Source organism: Neopsephotus bourkii, unplaced genomic scaffold, assembly GCF_033783945.1.
Source record: "Neopsephotus bourkii isolate Nb327-2 ecotype Australia unplaced genomic scaffold, CSIRO-AGI_Nbou_v1 NB_318, whole genome shotgun sequence".
Taxonomy (NCBI): Eukaryota; Metazoa; Chordata; class Aves; order Psittaciformes; family Psittacidae; genus Neopsephotus; species Neopsephotus bourkii.
The window spans coordinates 1131921-1155685 of record NW_026900826.1 but is presented as its reverse complement, the minus strand read 5'-3'; the positions used below and the strand labels follow the sequence as shown (position 1 = coordinate 1155685).

General features: G+C 40.6%; 1 protein-coding gene across 4 annotated transcripts in view; it reads left to right on the top strand.

Annotated features, from left to right (window-relative positions):
• Positions 1-23765, top strand: part of PDE8A (phosphodiesterase 8A) — a 148014-nt gene that overhangs the window by 82787 nt on the left and 41462 nt on the right. Inside the window, exon 1 of one of the 4 annotated variants that reach the window (XM_061347311.1) lies at positions 2693-2769. The exons of the other annotated variants lie outside the window; for them this stretch is intronic. Within the exon in view, the coding sequence (XP_061203295.1) occupies positions 2698-2769 (72 nt within the window). The 5' untranslated portion in view covers positions 2693-2697. Of the gene's footprint in view, positions 1-2692; positions 2770-23765 lie in introns of those variants that run through there. 4 annotated transcript variants of the gene reach the window in all.

Sequence of the window (23765 nt, the reverse complement as noted above, 5' to 3'; positions counted from 1 at the left end):
ACAGATACTGTGGTCTTCTGTTGGTTAAAGGAACCACAGTCCACTGCACTTACTGATGTAGACTGTAAGTTTTGCATTGGTCTGTGCATGCAGCTGAACTGGCACTGGGACTGCTGCTGAACATGGGAGGGAAGATGTGCTATCAGGAATAGGATTTTGAGCTGCAGAGCAGCGGTGCTGGAGGGGATCACAGGTGTCTCATGTCACTGGCTGTGGGTCAGGAAGGAGGAACACCGAAAAGAGTGTGAAATCCCAGCTGGACCATGGTAGATCCTCCTGACTGTGCTCTGCCCAGAGTACCAAAACAATCCCTGTTGATCCCTGGCTGTGGTGGTGGAGCAGAGAAACAAAGGCATGCATAATGTTAAAATAGTGAAATGCAGCAGGTTTACGGGTGAACAGCTGCTTCCCTGCAAGGAGAGGGTAAAAGCTGCTGGTAAAGGGACAGGATCCTTCCAGATCTGTCTGCTCCTGCCTGCTTTCTGAAAGGACTTATCCTTCACAGCATTGATTCCTTCTGTTTCAGACTCTTGGGTCTTCTTATAAAAAAGTCATTTCCTTCAAGGGAAAGTTTGGGTTTGTGTTTTTGTTGGTTCTCAATGTGAACAATTCAGAGTTGAGTTGAAAATGTACAGGCAGAGGGGGAAAACACCTGTGCTAGCAGAGGTACCATTTCAATCTACAGGCACTGACACACCTAGGATAACAAGTCAGGCCTGCCACTGATTGCAATAGGGGTAGAGAAGGTGTGAATAGGTTCAAAGACTGTGCTTTCCCCTATAGTAAAGAGAGTTTGTAGCACTGAAGGACTTTACAAGTAGTTCCAAGGTCCATGGATGTTTGAGCTCCTGACTTGCCTTGCATTAGTGTCAGACTCCTCCCATTGCTCCCCTGGCCTGGCAACACGGACTTTGCTTCAATTATGACTGAGTTAAAAAGGAATCAGTCTAACGCTTTTTCCCCCCTGCACCAATTTGTGATGCATTACTTACTGCTTTCCTGTTCTTGGCAGACCTCCGTAGGCTATGGCTCTTACTGCCTTGCCTCAGAGCTGGGCCCTATGTCTCGTGACTGTCTACTACCTGTCTGCTTATGCCCTCTTTTTCTGGAAGTGTATAACCATATGCACTGGGATAACTGCAGTTGCTAGTGGGAAAGGTGTACGTTGCTGTGTGCAGTGAGTGCTGTGTGCCAATTAAACATACCAATGTGTTAAGAAAAAATGTCTTTCAAAACAAAATTCAGTAGCAAACTCCCTGTTACTTCCTACTCATTAAAAATAATCTAACAGTCAGTTAAAAGCTTTGCCAAACAACAACATCATAATCTTTGTAAAACTGCATCATGGTGTTCAAGCTGTATTTTGCCAGAGACCATTACTTGGCTGTGTGTCTATGGCCGAAAAAGAAGTCATGAACCCTGCGAAGCTTTCCTTGCACCCTAACAAGTGTGGTTTGTTCCTTATGTTGCAAGAGAAGGAATTTTTCTGTTCTTCTCTAAATTACTGTTCAGCCTTAAACTGGAAAACCTGTTTTTTCTCCTGAAGGGATGTGCCATTTGGATGGCACACAGCTTTAGGCAGGGGAGAGTTTATAGTACAAATAGGACAGGAGAGACTAACTGGGCAGACTTAAATTTGAGTGAAGTCACTAGATGGGCTGGGTTGCTCCTAACTCCAGGCAGAGAGAGTGCAGCACTACCTATACCTGTACTGGAAAGCTGCTCTGCTTTGCTGCCAGATGGGAAGTTGTGACCCGGTTACAGGAGTTTGTAGTCAATCATTTTTCAACGAACAGAAGAATGAGTCAATGCAAGTAACCAGAGGATGTTGAGGGGGATTAAAGAGCTAACGGAAGGAGTTCTCATCTATGTAGTTGGAGCCTGAGTGGGCCCGTCACTGGGACTTCCATCTGCCCAGAAGTGGGGAGAACAAGGTGCCCAGACTCCAGTGGAGTGGGGTTCAGGGCTGCTGATCTGTGAGGCTGAAAGCGGCCCACAGAGACAATGTGGCAGATGCCATGCCCCAGGGAGATGGATGCTGCTGCTGGACTTCCTAGAGGCTTCAGCCTTGAAGCACCTGCAGACAGAACTAAAAATGAGGACAGAAAGTTCTCTTTATTCACCATGGTCTACATGTTGCAGTGTTGTGGGGATCCCCCTTTAACCTTGCTTGACAAGTTTCTACTGATTAATGATACTGGCCTCTTTGTTCCATGGTAAAATGAGGCGTAGATAGTTTGTGAATGAGCAAATGTATGCCTTTGATCTAGTAACACTCTTTGATGAGGTTCGCAGGATCCTATGAATGTACTTTTATCGACGACTATTCTTGCTGGGTAGATTGTATCTTGTCTACTTTATGGTCTAGATACTGAACCATCCAAATAACTGTTAGAAAAGAATGCAAGAACCCTAGAAGTAAACAGAGAGGTTTTGTAACTTCATCTTTTGATGACCTTAAATGGCCACATCCCTGATTAGACTTTTAGGACAAAAAGTTGCAAATGTTTTCACACTGGGAGTCCTTGAAAGTCAGTTTCTCTCCAGCTTCACTGCCAAAACCCAGCCCAACTTCTCTTTCAAAAGCTGATAAAATTGTGAGTGCCTGAACTGGGAAGGAGGGCTGCAGTACCTCATGCAGCTGGTATGTTCACAGTGGGACACTGTAACAAAGAGGTAACAAGCAGATTATTATATATGATCTCAGTTGAAAGTAATTACAACAGTTTTCAAAACTGGGTGCTGATGGAAGAACTTCTGAACCTGCAGGTAGGCAGTTTGAATGAAATACTGAGAAGAAATAAGCTAAGACATTCAAGTGGCAGAACTCCAGGGTGGATTACATGATTTTGAAGAGGGACTTTAACAGTAATGATTTCTTTTTTTTTAACCTAGAAATACTTTAAGGTTTATAGAGGTGCTGAATTACATCATTTTAATGAACATGCTGACTGCACCAAAGCCTGTGTGTCTGTTTTAGCTTTGAGGTGTCATTTGGGTGCCTTTACAAGAATTCAGAAGCTGACTTTCAGCTGGGCTTCACAGAACTTGAAAACAGTGGAAAAAAAAAACACCCCAAAACCAGCTTCTTGTGCTGCAGACTTATGCTAAATTCTTTGGTTTCTGTGAAATCTTCCATTAGGATAAATTTTGTCTTTGGTCATTGCAGTGTTAAGGGGGGCTAGCTGAGTTGAGTAAGTGTAAAGCAAGGCAGCTTCTTCTGTGCCGGCATGTAGAAAGGGAGCTTCGGTTTTGCTTTCCCAGAGCATATCTAAGACTCCCACTTGTTTGTGTAGTGTCATGTGAGAGGAGCAGCAAAGTTGGGAATCACACTGCCTGGCCAGGTAAGAAAATAAGCAGTGAATTTGCAGCCCTTTTGAATATCAGCTGTAGGAATATCACCTGAGGTTCTTTAAATGGGAGGCACCCAGAACTGGAGGTAATTCCTGAAGTTTTGTTGCAATGCTTGGCTCAGTCCCATTCCCCCCTTCAGTATGTTTGGGAGCTCTGTATGGAGCAGGAATGACTGGAGCTCTTACAGCATGCTGTAAGAGTACTTACTGAAAGGAATTCAGCTTCTCTTTACACTATGTGTGGTGTCCCTGGGACCACTTTCCCTCCCAGATGGCTGAAAAGCAATCACACCTTCTTTCTTTCCTTTTTCTTCAGAATCGAAGAAACTCTCTTGTGGTTTCCAGGACTACCTGTGGAAGTAATGGTAGTATTAAAGGATTTTAGGCCTGGCCATAGGACTACACAAGCCTGTCTCGTATGATGCACTGGCATTCATGAGGCTGTACAGGCTGTCCTCCCCTCTTTGGGATGAGCTCTGTGTGCTTCTGAGTGATTGCTTTTCTTCAAGCCCCTAAATTCATATGCTGAATTCTGAGATGCCTTTTCAGTCGGGGCATGCTTGTAATTATTTTTTAATGTATTAAAGGCATAAAGAGCCAAAGTCAATAATTTTTATGACCTGTTTAATGCCAGACATAAACCAGAAGATTTGATTCCCCCATCACTTTCGCATTTTTCTGCTTTGGAGTTACGGATGGAAGATTTTAAAAGTTGTATTTCAAATATTACACATTTGGGTGTTTGGTATCCTGACTTATTCTATTTTTGCTTAATGTATTTTCTTGGACTAATATTTTTTCCACAGCACTTGTTCAGTATTCCATTGGCTACTGTAGCAATGGATTAAGCACAAAACAAGTGTATAGGCAGTATAAACAGGGGTTTGGCTTTTTCTGTGTCCGGGGGTATAGACAGTTACTGGAGTAGGAGGAATGACCTGGGTCGTGAAGGTCAGTCCTCTGCTATTATGGCCAGCCGCAGCATTAAATGTCCTTCATAAATGCATCCTGTACTGTCTCAAAGCTAATTACTTGTCAGCCTAACCCCATTCCTATCAGAAGGTTGTTTCAGTTCCTTCCTCTTCTGAGGGTTTCTAATCCTCCTTATTTCAAATTTAAACTTACTTATGGTGAGTTGATACCTCCTTTTTCTTGTGTCAAGGTTTTCCTTTAGCATCAGTAGAAGTTCTTTTATCTGCTTGCTTTTTCCTGATCCAGTATTTTCATAGAGAGCAGTCATGTATCCTTCCAGCCTTCATTTTGTAAAGTTGTTCATACCCAGGCTAACACTGTGAAAAGCAGGGAACAGGCAGATTGAGGGACACATTTCTCATTAGAAATCCAGGTACCTCTGTCACTTGGTATCTTTGGCCTTATTTACTGTTGTGAAAAGTTTGCCAGTGTTGCTGACAGACACGGTGTCAGAAGCAGGCATGCTAACCCAGTTAACTATGGCTATAGCAGGGAAGGTAATGTGAAAGATAGCAGGACATCCCAAATGGCACGGAACGCCTGTATTTAGATTAAAACAACTGTGGATCTTAAAAGTTCTCTTTTTGGGCAACTGTGTTAGCGTATCAGTATTCTGATGCACTTATGTACAAAGACCAAAAGTAAATATGCTTTGAGAACTGTAGTAAAGCTTGTTGTTTTGGGAAGAGGGAAAACGAGGGAGAGCGGGTTAAAAACTCTAAGGCAAACTGAACAGAGCTTGCCTTGTTCGTTACAGAGCAGAACAGAGCTTTATAGAGCTCTCCCTAAAGTGTTTTGCAGATCACCATTAATAGAGTTTTTTTCTGAATATGTGTTGTCTATCATGTGAAGTTTTGATTGTGTGAGTCTTGCATCTCATGTGGTGAGCCTGTTCATATGAAAAAAAGTGTGTTGTTGATAAACACTGGTATAAGGAAGAATTGAGGGCTGGGTCTTAGATTGCAGAGTCATTGGGGTAGAGGCTAAATTTTTGGAGTTGGCATATAATATCAATACTCAATTAATATGTTACAACAATGATAAACAATCACAACCATCTCATTCAAGTCCCCCTCCTTGTACTATGTTTCCTATTAAATTTTATACTAGCCCGTTTACTTTAGATGCTATGTTTGCCAATTACTAGTATGTGAATGATAAAAAACTCTCCAGTATTAATGTGTTGCAGATTTTGTCCCTCACCCTTTCCCCTTGACATGAACTGTTGTTTAATTGAGCAGCTTTCAGGTCTGCAGACTCCATTGATTTATTTCATGCAAGCCCTTTTTAGTTGTCTGTGTTGTTTCCATGGAAATAGGGAAACATAAACAGTGTAAATGAGTAATGGTGATAAGGAATTGTTAGCTGGCAACAGAGATGGTACATTTTGACCCTTTGTGAATTTTCTTTGTTGTCTAAGGACAAACAACAAAAGAAAGGGATGGATTTCATCTGTCACAGGAATGATATCCAGATGGAGAATAGGCTGAATTGGGAAGGGATGCATTAACCCCAGGGTAGCCTTGGATCTTTGGTACCTGTGACGAATTCCTACATCCAAAAAGATATCTAGAAAATACTAGAATAAAGACCGAGGCTTAATTGCTATTATTCTGTCCTGGAGTGTGAGCTGTTCTAGCTGCCATGGATGAGTGGAATGCACCTCACTCAAAACAGAGAAGCAGCAATTTGTTTTATTAAGGTAAAATAATAATTTGACAGAATTCAGTAAATTTGATGGAATTTAACAAAGTTTAATGAGGGGTTACCAAGATTGAGTAAGTTTGATGGAAATGTTCACCTTATTGATTACTGCATGGAAGAGCCATACAAAGGAAAATTTAGTTAGAATCAAGTTAGAATGATTCATACAGAGACAGAAAGGGTAAGGAATACCCTCCTGTGAGTCACGAGGTTCAGAGTGCACGCCTTGGCTTTCTATATGCCTTATGGAGCCAAAGTGCAGCTAGGTCCAACCTTAGTCTCAGACTTGGACAGTGGTTTACGTCTAATAGAATTATCTATACAAAGTATATAACAATTCATATCGAATAGCTACATGGACTAGTAATGCTCTGTTAGTATTAATTCAGTGTGCTGTCAGTCACTAACCAAGTATCAGTTGTCAGTAAGGGATGTCTTCACTTCAGGCAAGGAAGGTTCTGTTAGTCTCAGGTAAGGAATCTCAAACCTTGAGAAGTGTCCCTGCACAAGGGGAGAATCACCTGGTGTGCAGTCCAGCTACAATTCAGGGAGAGCTCAAACTGGGCTCATCCTGTTGGTTACGTTTATAGAGCAAAGTAGTTGGTTGCTAGTAGTTGTAGTGGTTGGATGCTAACAGCAATAAACCGTTGGTGTGCTAAAGTACTTTTGCTTCAGAAGACATGGGTTTGAAGCTAAATGAACAAGAAATGCAGGATTCAAGACCAAAAGTACTGGAGGTGTTTTTCTTGGCATGGAATTTTAAATATCTTCATATATGTTAGCCTGAATTTTATGCCTTGCATATGCATTATATAAGGCATAATATCACAATGGAAAATAGAATATATTGTTTCTAAAAACTCAAAGCATATTTATATGGTGTAAAACTTGGTTTCCTACTGCGAAAGCTCAGAGACAGGACTGAGAGAGCTGTGGCTCTTTAGGCCAGGACTATGTTTACCTTGTTTCTGTTGCATTTCTTGGAAGACAGCCACTGCAATGTTCAGGGAAGCTGCACTGAGGAATGGCATGTCTCGCATCTGCTGAGTGGCAACGAGACCAAAGGCAAAGCTCAGAACAGAAACCTCCTCCAATATCTTGACCCAGTTCATTTGGGATGAAATGCTGAAGTGACTGTAAAGAGAGCAGAACATTCTCTGTTTAGATTCCACTTAGTGAAACACAGACCTTGTTCATTGCCTGCATGGTGTGCTCCAATGCTCGTGAGATACATGAAAATGGGAAGCTTCGGAAGAATATGATAATGACAATGTCCATGTGATTTGCAGTAGTTGTTTAATGTATGTCAGAGAACAAAGAGATGGGATATGGATTTATCAGTATCAAATAGATGTAGCTGCTTTTATTTCTTAGTTTCAAGTGAATACTTACCCTGTCTTCTTCGGCTTAGTTGCAAAAAAGTAAATTTACTGATTCTGTGTTACAAGGCAAAACCCACAACTTCCTAGCAAGTAGAAATGATTCTATTTTCAACATGGTTCATGGCTAACCTGGTACTGTAAATCATGTACACACAGCTTTTAAAAAACCCAGTTGATCATAGGCACGATTTCCTATTTAAGCTGTGTTGTACTCTGACCCATCCCCTTATAACAAGCCAAGATAAAAGAAGCAGCATTTTTCCATTCTAGGCAGTCATTAGGCATTACACAACTATTTCCTTTATACTTTCTGGTTTGCTAGAGCCTCATTCAAATTAAGTAAGATAAGTGTGGCCAGTCTGTTGTTTTCCAGTAAGTTTTTCCCTTTCCTTTTATGAATCTATGAAAACTGCTTTTGTGAGTTCTTGTGTATTTCATTCTGAAATATCTGTGAGAAATGTAATTATATTGTTCCCTCCTGCTAGGATTTGTAGTGTCTTTACTAGCGTACGTAGTTAATCCCAGCTGTTGTAATGAACAGTGAAATTCTCTTTGGGGATTGACAGAATCAGTCTGAGTGCAATCCTAAGAGCAAGATGTAATTCCTCTAATGTCTAGGTTGTCTGATTGAATATGAATGTGTGTTATAAACTTCCTTGTGTACCACACCAAGCCATGATTCAGCAAGCACTTATGGACAAACCTAACTTAAAATTCTCTTAGTTTTAATACGACATGTTTGTGTGTTGACCTGGACATGGTCCTTTCTCAGTGGAGATGCATGGCTTTGGTTTTCAATAGAATAGTTTCCATTTAAATTAGGGCCTGTACTCTCTCTAGGCATTTCTTAGAAATTGGGATTCAACTGGTAAAGATCATCAGATAAATTTTCTGTGTCCAGCTGCTTATCTGTATGTGCCTGAATCCCCCTGTAATCCTTGCCATAAGTTGTGCTCAAACTATTTTGAGTTACTGCTCACAAAATGCACCTTATACAGTTACCATAACAATGTTTACAGCCTTTATTTGTGTGTGTTGATTTTTCCTTTTTTTTTTTTTTTTAATGATTTGACTTAAAGGAAAATAAATCCTTTACTTCTAGAAACTAACCAGCCTTCAAATCTGAAAAGGCTGCTACAGAGTGGGAGGGAATAACACATTTTTCATTTCCGTGGTGAATAGGGCAAGGAATATTATATTCAGCCTTAATTATAGAGAATATTACAGTTTTGTAAGTTGGCAAAACCTCCAAACAGGACAGTGAAGCAGTTCAGTAGATTGCTGGGAGAATCATGGAGCTTAAGAGAAGCTTAGGCAAATTATGTGTTAATGGTGACATAACTATATTAATCCTGCCTTGAGACAGACGATGATCTAGATAACCTCTGCAGAGGCCTTCTAGCTCTGTGATAGGATGTTCTGCCCTGTGAAAGTATAAAAGTATAATCTTTTCTTGTAGTGTAAATTATTGACTGACTTCTTTGCCCTGTGAAGATGGTCCTTCATCTTTGGCTACATTTTGTTCTGGCTTACCAGTTTCTGTGTTTGCTGCTCTGCCAGTGCATGCAGTGGAACCAGCTCTTTTCTGCCTTTGGTCTTTCTTTATGATACATGATAGCTCAGGTTACTTCTGTCCATCTGAGACTATTAGATGTGTGATAATCAAAATGCTGGTTTTCCTATTGTATGTCTCATTTGAAAAGTAGCAGTCCTGTATTTGGGAATTGAGTGCTGAAGAGAGCTGTCTTGAGTATTGACTGAGGGTCTGACTCTGGGCACAGGATGTAATCAGGCTGATCCTTGCCCTTTTACCCTGTTTTACTTTGCACTTACTGCCTTTCTTGCTCAGACTGAAGTCCTGCAGCAGTTGTAACCCGTTTCTGCTGTGCTGATGCAGTACTGACAGCTCCAGGGGATTAAAAATCACTATGCCAGACAGAAAAAAAAGTGCACTAAGCTTGGGAATTATTTCTTTTTCCTTTTAACTCGCAGTACATTTTGGTTCTCTGCTGACATTTGGATGTTCAAATATTCGGGATTCAAACTTTCATCTGCAACTGCAAGAGGCAGAAGTAACCTTTTTGTCAAGAAAACCACATTCTCATGCAGTCACATGACCCCAGGAACTGGAACTCTGCCTTTGAGGGGATGATCAATTCTTTTCAGATCCATTAAAGAAATTCTAGATCTGGTAACATTGGCACTTACAAGTGGAGAAATAAAGAAAATGTGGGGAGAACATGAAGTACTATGAGGAAGAAAATCAGATATCCAAAACTATTTGGTTCATAGACCTTGTCAAATCAGTGTTTGGAACTCTCCCAGAAGAGTATTTCCATGCTCTGGAATACTTAAAGTTATTTCCAGCACATAAGAGCAGAGTGTCTATGTCATAGACCTATATTCACCCAAAAGAAAACATAAACCCACCGTATTTGTGAAGAAATTGTTGCTTTAATATTGTGAGGGATCACTGCTATCTTTAGCTAGATCTTACTCATGTTTTTTCTTTGTCAGCTTATTGTGAAAGCTCCCAGCTACTACGTTTTGACACCATTTCTCAAGAGGTCATTTTTCTGCTCTTAATGTCTCTTCACTCCAGTGTACCCTAGAGCTTGTCTCCTCTTTAAATTTGCATTTTGTATGTAGTATTCTATCTGCTTTCTAAATTTTCTGTGCAGAAACACTTGTTTTTTTGCTAGAAAGTGATTTTCTTTTTTTTTCAAGGAGAAAAATGCTTCATTCTGAGTTATATATTGTGAAATGAAGGATTTTTATAAATCAAAGGTGTGAAACAATGTCCCACCAAGAAGGAATATCCACAAAAATGATACCCCAGCTTTTTAGTCTGAGATTTTCCAAGATGTTCATAGCAGGCAGTTACCTTAAAAGGTATCAGTCTCCTTAAAAACATCAATTTTTCTACACCTGCATTTTTTGTTTCTTGCTTTTCAGCTGGGCAGGTAAGTGGGGATCCTTCAAGTGTCTGTGCAGCTAGGAACTGACTGCTGAAATGTTGTGTTCAGGAAGCTGCTCCACTTTGTTCTCGAAAAGAGAAGCCACTTCTGAAAGTCATTTTAGGCAAAAAATATCAAGAAGTGCATCAGAAACACCCTGAATCCATAAATTAAATCTTTGTGTGATCCTTTGCTTGTATCAGCATGATTACTTTGTTCATGACCATTTTTTTTTTCTTTTTAAATATGGTTAGGTTCACTCTTCATTAGTTATTTTCCTTTCCATGTTAAACTCTTGCATTTCTCTTGCAGCCTGGAGTCTTTTTCCCTGAAGCAGACAGGTTTCTTTATGCCCACCTTTAAATGGCATAAAGCCACTCCTTGCAAGTCATTCAGCCAGAAACATAGATTTCATTTTGTTTTGTTCAAACTCCTCTGCAATGTTGAAGAATTTTAAAGTATACATTCCTAGTATATGACCTCTTTGGCTGTATGGTGATTATTAATATTACAGAAGCAGCTAAGAGGAAATGACATCAGTAGATAAGACGAACTGTGCAATAGCAGAAGCTTTATTCACGCTGAATACACTATTCATTTGCACAGAAAGATCATTTCTCAATTCAAAGAGGAATATTCTAATTTAAGGTCTAACTTGAGCCATATGTCAAAATCTCCACGGAAACAAAGCTTACCACTGTGCAGTGATCCTGTAAGAAACACATTCCCTTTTGTGGATGGGTGAATGGTAGGTGCATCTAATCCATGGAGCTCTCGTTTTTCCTGACAAGTACTCTTTTTACATCAGGAAATACTTCAGTTTAGTCCATTTGCTAATTTAACGTAAAATGACTCAAAATAGGTGTAAAATGTAGGGAATATTACAGTTAGTGGTCTCCAGGTTAACTCCCCCATAAACTTAGGTTGGGTTTCTGATACTTGTTTAATCTGATTAGAAGGTGCTTTTATACTCCCCTGTAGAAGTAAAATTTCAAAATACACTTCCATGGAACAAAATCATGCATAAAAGATTAATTGAACATAGGTAATAATGACAGATACACCAGGCACAGAAAGTTGAAAGTATTTCTCTACTTAAGCTGCACAGGAAAAAGCTGCAAATGGTGGCTTGGCTTGCAAAATCAATCTCAGTGGTATGGCATTGTAGAGATAACTGGAAAACATTTTGTATTTTGTGTCATACCTGCTAGTCTGGGGCCTCAGACCATTGAAAACGGGGAGGGAAATCCTGTAGGAGTTACTGTCCTTTTTGCCAGACCCTATCAAGAAGAGATAGTAACCTCTATCAGCAGATCGCTCAGCACAGCCACCCACCCTTCCTATGGTGTTCTCGCTTCTGTGCTTGCACACAATAGGATTCCATAGTTTCATTTCTATTTAAAACCACATTCTGTCTGCCTTTGGTCACCGTGTTCACCTCTATTGATATAAATCAGTGCTTAACAATGGAAGGCCCTGAGTAAGTGTGCCGTGTAAATGACAGACTTGTATAGACATGTGACACTTGGGTCATGTCACACCACCATCATCACTGTTGCTGCAGGTCAGAGCCAGGTTTCTTTCCCTAGACATGTATTAGCCATAAGCCTTACTGGAGTGAAAGGCTGGAAAGAGAGTTGTGGTAAATAATGTTTTCATCCTGAAGCCATGTGAGTTTTGCAGAAAACCTGTCTTCTGACAAGATTAACTTCTTGACATGGTTGCACACCCAGGTGAATATCATTCTCTGATAAATACTTTGGAGTTACTCCAGACTGATTTGCTTATTCTTGGAAGATTTTACTAATGATGTATGTATTTTTAATCTTGTATGTAATCAAAGATAAAGGACGATTGAAACTGATTAGCTTCAGAGAGGAGTTTGTTTTCTAAGCCCTTCTTACACTCAACCTGAAGAGTTAGGGAAGAATCACAGAACTGGTGGAAAGTCATGCTCTGCTGAAATAACAGATTAATTGAAACCAGGAAAATCCTGGTGTAGGTAGAGTGAGGAATGAGAAGCAGTTTTGGGTTTTTTGTAGACCTGCTGTTTTTTATTGGCATTTGTTGCTCTTTGGATGTGTGGTTTTATTTATGTATTTTTGTCTAGCCTTTTGTTAGCCTGTGGCTACTTGCCAGTATTTAGGAAGAACAAAGTCTGCTCATATCACTAGAATTATTTTGCAGATAGATCTGGCCCAGTATGTTTGCCTTTTCATTTGACTGCAGCGTTGACATGGTTATTGGTGTGTCTTCCTCCCCAGAATTACATACTACATTTTTTGTCTCCGAGGAGAGGAGAATTTGGCAAGGAGAGCTGAGAAGCATCTGGCTCTTTCCTGTTGTTCCCTCTCTCTGTTACTGACAGTAGGGCAGTCTCATGAACAGCTCTAAATTTAGCTGCTTATTTTCATCTTAAGAGTCTGTTCTGCTTAGATTTTGGCTAGGAGGGATACCTGGGTGAGAGGAAAGTGCTGGGATTGTACCTCCTAAATTGCATTCTCCTGGGGAACATCCCTGTGTGTTTTCTGTAAGGTTCCCAAGGTCCTGGTGGGACAGTCTGTCAAGAATTTAAGAACTAACTTGTTTAGAACAGGACTTAATTCTCTACATCACTTTGAAAGGGATAGCTCAACAGGCAAAGAGGACTTGAATGATGATATGCCTCAGTGGTCTCTTACAAATAAATGAGTGGGGAGGAGGGTTTTTCCAGAGGGTGACATTTCCTTGATTCGGTTGATTGGAATGAATAGTGAAGCTCCACATTTGTGGTAAGGGGTCAAATGTTGCTACTTGCAGTTAAGAGATGTTGAAATTGAACAGAGATGAGCAGAATGACATTCAGTTAGAGCAAAAATGTCTTCCCCTACGCTTCCCTTCTGTCTGCTATAACCTGTCTTTGAGTCATCATACACTTAGCTGACAGGTAGTTTTTTCAGATCATATTTGACGTTTGCCCATAGCTGGAAAATATAAGAGCAGATTCCACAAAGCAAACACAGAAATCCAGAAAGGCTATGTCATGCTTACTGTTTGGTTCCACCAGCAGAGTGCTGAGCTTCCTTCATATCGAAGTATTTCAACAAGAATATTATATATTATTGTGTATATATATGGTATGTATATGTAAGACTGATGGTAGTATGATCATAGTGAAATGGAGCCTGCATTTCTGACACTGCCTCTGTTTACTTAATTATTCTTCTTATTTAAATCAACTGTTTTAAAATGAGAACATTTACAAAATATTTAGAATATCAACAATATGAATTCTCAAAAACTATGTTTTCAGGATCATAATTGTAAAGACTTGGCGCTGGATCTTAAACAGACCAAATTGGTGTAGTTCCTAGATATCCGGGGAGCAGCCCCAATCTGCATCAGCCAAAGCTCTCTCCCTGTTTCATTGAGACAGTAATTTTCATGCAAAGCACACCAGACATCACAGGATTCCAGTAGTTCCGGCCCATTTGTCTGCTGCTGCTAGGAAGTTGTTTACTCTTTTGTATCACTCTCTGCTGACGTCTGCTCACTGAACAATGTCATCAAATTTCCTGTTTTTTGGCTTGTGGAAAGTAGCTCCCCCACCTCATGCTAACACTTTGCTGCATGGAGGTCTGTGGGGCCGGATGCACCCAGCAGACAGGATGTAAGGTTAAATGCAGTGTAGCTAAATAAATAAAGTAGGTGTTCAGTTGTGAACTAGAGCTGCCTACTTACCATGAGGATAAAGCTGACAATATAAATATCGAGCAGTGATAAAACCCCATATTTGTTTCAGGTTGTGGGGTTTTTTTAACGGCTTTTGAATTAATTTTTTCCCCACTAGTGTGTTTTCATATCTTCCTGAAAGCAGCCTGAAATAGTTTATAATGTGGTGCTGTCTGATGTATGTGTGAAAACACTTCCATCCAGGTATTGCAAAACATTCTGCAAGCTGTTGACTGTGAAGTTGCTAATGCTGTAATTCTGTAGACAGAGGAACTGTCAACAATGCATTCATCATTAGTTCCTCTGCTAGCTAGCGTAGCAGTCTGGTTGCTGAGCTCAGGAGTACTGAAACTCTGCCAGGGGTCTGATCCCCTCACATTTTTGGTTTCCTTGATTTTGGCCAGTGCCACAGGGTTATTAACTTCCACTTGGACAAGAATCAGTGATGAGCAGAGCAGACCTCAGTTCAACAGTTTTTCCAGACAAAGCTTGGGGCAGCTCTAGTCAATAATACTAACATCACCATCATCATCATCATCATCATCATGACCTCCTGTCATCCATAGCCAGAGGAAGCACATGTTGCAAAAAAGAAACCACCTTGTGGGTGGTTTCACAGGGCTCGCTCTTTGCTTTATGGTACTTGAGTCTTGATTAGTTCATCTTATTTGCAGTGTTTTTTATGCCTAAGGCTCAGGACATTCTAAATACAGTGATGAGTCTTTATATGATATGAGAAGCAGTTTTAAAAGTTTCAGTTCAGTTAAGATCATCATTAGCTCCCAGTTTTCTCAGAGCAGCTGAAAGCCTACAGTAATAGACCTGGATGATTCCCACCATCAAGAAAAATGTCTCACTAGTGCCCTAAGAAGTACAACATAACTTCTTATTGCTCTCTTGCCATTACTGTACAGTACTAATACAGTTTGAACTGATGGGGTTTTATGGACTAGGTGTTACAGCTGTTGAGCTCTACCTCTTCTGTAGGTCTGTCATGGCATACTCCAGATGGCTCTCCCCAGAGTTACTCCATCTCCAAACCCTATTTTTCCTTTCTCCAAAGAGCTTGTGTGTTTGGCAAAGAGCACTTGATCGCTTCATGAAAGCAGGTCTTGTAAGAAATCTTCTAAGGTCCTTTATTAAAACAACAAGCAAACAAGCAAACCCCAATCAAACAAAACCCAGTCAAACAAAAAAAAAAAAAAAACAAACCAAACAACTGCAACCAAACAGAAAGAGGAAAACAATGCAGTTCAGAACATTTGGATTTGTCCCGCAGAGCAGTGAAGAAGTCAGGGAGCATCTGATGACAGACCAACAGGGTATGCTGGAGAGGTATATAAGGAACAGTCTCACCATTGGGGCGGTTAAGTTCATCTTATTTTTAAGGTTTAAACCAGAACATTTTGCCTAGTGCCTTTCTCTGCTACATTCAGTTTCACTACACTGTCCCAGTAATGTTTTCAGTAACTGAAAATAGTCTGAGTGTGTGAAGTACTGAGTGTGGAGCATGTGGTCTGTCACCTCATCGAAATGCTGAGTTCTCTTTGTCTTTTCTGACTTCTTCATGCCTGGGTCTGTGCAGAAATGAAAAAAAGCTGTTTTTCCTCAGTATCTTCTTTTATGATCAGAAGGCAATATAACTGGGTCCTGCCCAGTACAGAGTTCCTGTTCATCAGCATCCTGCACCCCTAATGTGGCCCATAGTCAGTATGTAATGAACTGGCCATGGATACCTGTGTGAATTTGCTTTGCATCACCAGGTGTTTGATTACATTTTCAGTGGGATTGTCTCATTACAGTCATACCAATCCCTAAATATGAATATTCCCTGAGATAGGCTGCCAAGCTCGATAAGATGTGTTCAATTTACAGACTAAAAGTCAGTGAAAACCTTGTACTCTGCACAAGTAAGAATAGTGAAGTTGACTATAGTGTAGACCTGCCCATAGCACAGGACTCATATCAGTCACCTTCCGATTTGGAACAAGCACTTGTCTGCACATAGGGAGGCTCAGGAAAGAAGCAGGAAAGCAGACGGCTGCAGACAATGAGTTCAGTGCCTAGGCAAAGGTAACACTTCATCCAAACAACTGGCAGGGGCTTCTCTCTCTTTGTTTCTCCCCTGCCTGTCTTCCTCTCTGTGTATTCCCTGTTCCCTTCTCTACTTATTTTTGGAGGTTCATCCCGTACCTTTGTGCCATCCTATCAGATAATAGTGGTGGTCGATTCTTTTGACCTCTGCCCCCCCATCACTACTCTGTTTGCTGTACTGCCCTCGTAAATTCCTCTTGTCCTTTTTTCCATTCCCCTTCACAGCTTCTGCTGAAGTTTGAACCATTCATGGTGTTACCAACAGCAGAAGTAACTTTCAGGGCTACATTTTCCCCTTGGCAAAGGTGGACAAAACTCCCAGTAGCCTGTGTGGACTGTAAGGCTGGATAGAGCACACCATCATCAGAGAGAGGGGATGAAGAGGGCATGCCCTGCCATCCAAACTGCTCTACAGGGCTGTCTAAAGGTTTGCACTGAAAGCTTGGTGTGCCCCAAGAGGCCTAATATGGTGTATTCCTTAACCTCCAGGGGAAGAGAACTCTGAACAAAATGTGCCTTCAGGGCATCTTAGTATGGACATTCTTCCTGGGGCCATTGACAGGGGTTGAACTGAAGGGCTCAGAATCAGCTTTCTGCCTCCTGCTCCTTATTAAATTTATTCATAACTTGCCCTCATGGAGATTTGTAAGTACAGGTGCAAGCTAAAACTCCTCAAAATATGTAATTCAATTTATTTCTAATAAGTTCCAGATGTTTGCCTCTGACTCCCAGGGTGCTGATACATCCAGCTTGAGGTTCCAGTTGTTCGGTCTTGTGTTAGGTGACAGAACAGTGAGTGAAATGAATGCTCTCACCATTGACAGTGACTTGCAGTCAAAGGGACACAGTTTTTCCAACCAGATGAAACTGGGAGAGTTCCAGATGAGACTGGGAGAGTTGTGTTGAGAAAGCAACTGTTAGTCACTGCAGTGATGTAACAGTAATCACTAGATTAAAAAGAAAATAAAAATAATCTTGTATGACAGAAATACTGGAAATAATGGAACATGTCACGAAGGAAATATGTTATCATGTACTGTAAAAAATAGGTCTGTACTTACCAGAAGGTGTTTCTTGCTGCAGACTGTGAAAAGCTGCTTACGTGGGAAACACTGATTTGCATAGTGCTCCTTGTAAAGGCTGTAACTAAATTCTCCAAGTTGAACTTGGGAGAAGTGTTTTTTATTGACTAGCAGAGCCAAAAGATTCTTCTTACACTAGAAAAAGTAGCAAGCCAGTCAGATGGTGGTTCTGGTAACTCTCTATGCCATGCAGATTTAAAAATCATAGAATGGGCTAAAAATATGAAAGAGAATTGCAAAACAAAATCATCAGTTAAGTTACTAAATTGCCATTAACACTGAAATTCTGTCTTAAAATGCAGTCTGAAGTAGAAATGTAATATGTGGGATAGGAATTGAGGCACCTGTAGTTCCAAGTTGACAGCATCAGCAAAATACTATTCCCAAATAGGGGTTTCTCTTGTAAAACAAACAGAGCAATCTTAAATGCTTTAAGTACTACTAGTTTGTGGTTCAAAGAAGCCATACTTTACTTTCTTCCCAAAGAGTATATCGGTAGCAGTGTCGGGGTTGTGTTATTTAAGAATAAAGAGGGGGCATGGGGCTGAAATGCCACACACGCTTGGTACGCAGTGTGTTAGATTTGTGTGACAAAATGATTCACAGGTGATCAGCTGTTCAGCACTCAGGGCCAGCTGCACAAGAGATGGAAGGACACAGAGAGCAGAGATGGACCTTCTGTTTGTATGAGTGCTCTTTTTAGCTGTCATTGCTCACTGAACTCAGAACAGGAGGTGTGCAAGGAGGGAGCAAATGCACTAGAGAATTGCTCTTCCAATAGCAGGAAATTGTCAATTGTGTCATGAAACCACTGCAAATCTTGCTTGCTTCATCTGGAAAGTATTTCTGGGTACAACCTCATATTGTGGCCTGCAAATTTTGTTACTCTGTTTTGTGGGGAACATACTGTGAGTAATTTATGTTTAATAGAGCAGTGGTTTGATGCCACCTCTAATATTTTCCTGCTGTTTCACAGAAGGTTTATTTTGTTGGAATGCATTTGAATGTTCTTAGAAAAATTAGATTACAAAGTACAACTGGATAAAATTTTACATCTTGTATATTCAGTGTCATCCAGAGTTCGACATATTGGTTCAAATTAAGCAGTGAAGAAAAAAAGTAGAACTTTGGTGTTCCATGATAGATGCTTAGACTGTATATGTTAGTGGCTCATAGAGTTAGTCAAAATATATTCCTGTTGCAACATAGTACTAGAGTTGCAAAGTTCAGCGTTTAGCAGCACACCATTTGTTTTGTCTTTAGAGGATAAAGACAAAAGAGATGCAGAAAAATCTGCTAACCACATAAATATGAATGTGGTAAGAACATTTGTCCTGGCTCAAAGGAACATGCAAACACATAAAACAAGTTAAATGAAACTTCCCATGATTGATAAAAGCTTTCCTAATCGAGGACACTGTTCTCTCTTACATCTGTAAGTAAGTAATTACATCTGTATGTTTGAAGTTCATAGAGGAAGAAAAACAAATCAGGTGATCTGTCTGATTCAAGGGTTCAATCTACATCAGATTTTAATGAATTTATAGGTTTGTTTATATTTTCATTTCTCCAAGTGACCCGTAGTTTTGCTGCAGCTTTATTGGAACTGTTAATAAAGTGAGTCTGGTTTATCTCTGCTACATGAGACATTAGACTTTATACTAGAAAACTATTTATCCCTGATACTGAATTTATTGGCAATGTATGTGTTATATTTACTGTTTTACACAGACTATCTTTACCACTAAACTGGTTTATAGAAATGCAGTAGGACTTTTACACATAGCAATGGTTTTGTTTTATTCTAGTCTTACAAATTTCCAGCAAGGTTCTGTGTCCTAGAAATCCAGCTGAGCTCGGAATTACGCCATGGAACTGCACTAGCTCGGATATTTCATTAATAGAATTTTTCTGTTTGCTTTGGATGTTCTTGTAGTATTTCATTGCCTAGGGGGAAAAGGCAAAAGAAAACAAATGAGCACAGTTTGGCTTTTACTCAGCTTTGCTAGAGATACAGAGGGATTTCTCTTTTGTGTGTTGCAGGCAGGTCTGAGGAGCTCTGGGGCCCCGTGGTTTGGTTGTGCAGATACGTGCGTCTTCCCCTGGGGAAGACACCGAGGCTTGCAAATTAACGTTTCCTGCTAAAATTTCTGGTAAAAGCTCCCTGCCAGAGCTATCAGCAGTCTGGATTGCTGTCTGGGAAGAAACACTTGGTGCAGGAGAGGAAGAAGGAAACGGTGACTGTGAACTTATTACTGGTGTCGCCAGACAGGACTTCAGTGGCTATTTTCTCTTGTTTGTCCTTTGGCGTAAAGCTTTCGCGCTCGCGGCAGAAGGCGTGAGCCCATTGCATCCTTCTTAGAAAAAACAGCAGAGTGAGAATGCAAAAATGTTCAGGGTGGAAACATGTTTCAGATAGTTACAAAACAGAATAAATGAGCTTCATCTTGTCAGATGCCAGAATTTCTGTCTCGAGAGATTGGTTTTGGGTGGATGCCAGTTTTCTTTGCACAGGTTGACACCATTTCATTATATAATGACAAAGTGGAGCCTCTGTCTTCCCATGTAGCTGCATTTTCTAATTCATCATTGTTATCCAAGTGAAATGAGGATATTGCTGCCGAACTAAGTGATGCACCATGAGCTCTGTGGAAGTGACAGAGTGGCCCAGGCTCCTCATGTATGCACAGCTCCAGCATGATTCCCGTCATAGGACAAGTGTGCAGCTCTCAGCTACAACATCAGACTTTTTCAGATGAGCAGGATAGATTTAGGTGTCAATAAAATTGTGCAGAAGGTGGTCCTAATATTTGAGAAACTTCTGCTGCACTACTCTTGACTCTGTTCTGCTCACATTTTAAGTCCTTGCTGTGGGGAGCAGAGAACCTGCGTATTTCAAAGGTCACACACAGTGCTCTAGTGTTCATACACGCCTGTGGAAGGGCCCACTGTAGGGTCTGAGGACTTGAAACTTGAGGAGGCTGATAAAGCTTCTGTAAAAGATTTCCTGACATCCTACCCACATTATAGGGAAGATAAGAACTGTTTTAAAATCACTGTCCAAATGACACATGCAACGTCCACTTCTGCTCAGCCAAATGCACCTTTTAACCACTGCTAGCTGAAACCTCCTAAGTGTTCGTGGTTTTATACAGCATTTATCTGACTATGCAGTTTGCAGGTGAATGCACATGTTGAAATTACAGATTTATTCCATGTTTTCCTATCTTTTCTGCTTAACCCCATGTTCTTATCCCTTCATGTTACAAAAGTTTCCTTTAAACTTTGTAACTGCGGCAAGACTGCCTGTGAAAGTTTCACTGCCATCATACAACTGGTAAAAAGTATCTAATGCAAGTATCTCAGATAATGTCTCTCTTTCCTGGAAATATCAATAATTTATATGAGGCTATCTGACATCTATAGATTACTATCTGCATAATTATGGTCCTTGTACTTTATCGAAGAAATACAGTGTACCTGGAGAGAGTGTATCTAGACAGTACTCATGTCAATGAACTTTACAGGGGGCAGGATTTCATCTTAAGTGGATATTTGATACCCAGAAGGATTTGTTTCCCAGTTAATGACTACAGTGGTAGAGTGCTTTATGGGCTTCCTTGCTGATGGGTTGTTTATTAAAGAGCTGCCTCATGGGAGACTGCTCTGCTGAGACTTTGATTGCCACAGCTTTAGTCCCGTGAAACTTCACAAGGAGGTGGCAACATATAGGTTGCTTGTGTATTTCTAAAGGGAAAATCATGCTATTAACTCATTTTATAGCAGCAGTGTCTTCTTTGGCATATTCAGCAGTTCTTTTGTAAAGGAATCGCGACTTGTAGGCAGAATGTGCAGAGATTGCTTTGTATATACTATATATAATAGTATAGTTATTTATTTCAAATGGATTTTTTTCTAAGTTAAATAAAATGGATTGTGCTTACTACAAATCCTGATAGAGTGAAATTCTGTTTACAAGAGAATCAGAATGCAAAGTTGCTTTGCTGCATCAAATTCTACTTAATTGCAATCCTGATAATAATGAAATCCCCACTTCATTAAAGACATGCAGAGTTTAGGGGGATTGGCATAACTGTAGAAAGGTTCTACTGTACTTAAGGAAAAAGAGTGATCCCATCTACTGAGCATGTAATACTTAATGAGTCTGTGGGCTGGCAGAAGCACTGTATGTTACTGAACCAGACTGAGCAGAAAACCAGTGTCAGGTTTCAAACTACCCTGTAGGTCGTCAGAAATGAAGAGGTATCTGTATTGGAGGAAACCAGTCAGTCATCCCCTTGGCCAGTGAAGTTCAGAGTAGTCAAAAGAAAGAAGGAATCCCCAGACCTGGAATCCATTTGTCTGTTTTCCTCCTTATGATAAAGCCTGGAGTTAACCCGTTGGATTGGTCATTGGTGTGAACAAGCAAAATTAATGCTAAACCTTAGGGTGAAAAAAGGATGCACTACTGTAAACTTCTTGTAGTTTTTAAAGAGACCTCTTGAATATTCCTGCAATCTCGAGTCTTCATTTACTGCAGACAAAGTTTTCTATTGAGAAAAGGCTTGCATGCCAAGAACCTCTCTTTTGGTTTTCTCAAATGTCAGTAGATGCTTGCAGTCATCCTGGGAAACCTGAATTCAATAAATAAAAATACTGAAATGTTTATTACCAGTATGGAACGTTTCTCTTTCTCTGTACTGGCCTCTGTCCCACTGACTTGGCATTTATTCTACCTGTGAAATCACATCTTGGCGACTGCATCTTTGCTCTCTTTTAGAGCAGTTCCCAAGCAGGATACTGGACAGAGCACAAGTGAATTTGTTCTTACCTAAAGTGGGCAGAGCAGGCCTTTTGGACCATGCAGAACACCACATGCCAGTGGTGTCCAGCAGGTTCACAGACACCTGAGTAAGCTATGTAAAGTTGTTGTGTGTGGCAGATGGATGGAAGAATGGGGAAGAAGAAGGAGGCAGCTCCATACTGTCAGTATCCAGTCTCAGGGGACTAAAATCAGCTGGCCCATCCCGGATGCCCACATATGGGAAGACTGGAGATGTGTAAGATAAAATAGCAATGACAGGAGCTCACGTGCAGTTCTGAGTTGGTCAGGAGGGGAAATCTCAGCTTGCTGCCTGCTCAGCTGTGATCTGACAGCAGTTTGCTGCAGGTCATTTGACACTGCTTGGGAAATGTTGCTTTTGTGATAATGGATGGCAGGAAAGAATAAAAATTACTATAGTCAGTAAAGCCTGAACTGTGCCAGTGCAAACGATGGGTTATTCATAACAATAGAAAAAGCAAGTTTGTTCCTTAACAAATGGAGGCTTAGGGCAAAATAGAGGTCTTCTAGGAAGCCTAGCAGACCCACTGGGTGGTTTGTGCTATTTTTGTGCTGTACTTTTTGTGCTTTGCTTGGTCTGTTTATGGCAATTACTGCATTGGTAGACAGGGCCATGAAAGTTTGTTTGACATAAAGGAATTGGAAATTTTCCTGATAGACTGGAACTTCCTTTTAGTCAGACTGCTCAAATCCAGATGGTTCAAAGAAAACTGTCACTGAAGTTCATGTGTGTAACGAAAAACTAAAACTGGCAATAATGGAGATCTATTGTATCCTGATATGTCTGTAGTCATCTCTAAAATAAAACTAGCAAGTGGTATCCACTAGAAAGAAGAGAACTAGCTGGTGGATATGAAACAGATTAGTGCTTATTGCTACACTCCAGGACCTTGCAGAATCACAAGACAGCAAGCAGTTTTAATAATATTAAACAATAGAACTACTGTGCCATATTTAAGTTTCCCAGAGTGCTGTGCAGCTCAACTGTTAAAGTGCAGGCAGCAAGCATTTCCTTTTGGGCCAGAAGAATGTAGTATTTGTACTAAAGCTTCTACTCAAGTGGGGGATGGAAAGGCAGCTCCAGCCTGCCTGTAAAATTAATACACCTAGGGCAGCAAGAGGGGAGTGAGAAGTTCCTTTTTAGTTAGACAAAATTGTTGGTAAAGTGAAAGCTGGATTTATTTGCTTGGAGTGATGCAAACCCCAACATATTTAATGCTCTGGTTTTGAACATGTGTTGGCTGATGATTTGCAAGGCTGAAAGACTGATTTCTTCTCTGTCATCTTGGCTAGTGCGCACATCTGTGTTGAGATGCCAGCGGATGACAGCATAGCACACCAAAACCTTTATATTGATGCAGGTATATGAGGAGTTAACTGGTACTCAGAGCTTGGTTATAGCTCTCCTAGCCTGTGGCGTAACCAGACTTGTGTCAGGTGGAGGGAAAAGGGAAGGAAATAGGTCTCTTAGCCTTCTGGGAACTGTTGGACGCACAATTTTTATGTGGCTGCCTTTAAAGCATTTTGTGAGATTGGGGTGGCTGGTCCTGATTGCAAGGGGCAAACCAAGAGGTCTCAAAGATGCTGGCGTACAACGAATAGCTGCTGAAACTCAGAGAGGTGTAATGCTCACACATACGTGCTGTTCAGCTGCCTGCAAGGTAACA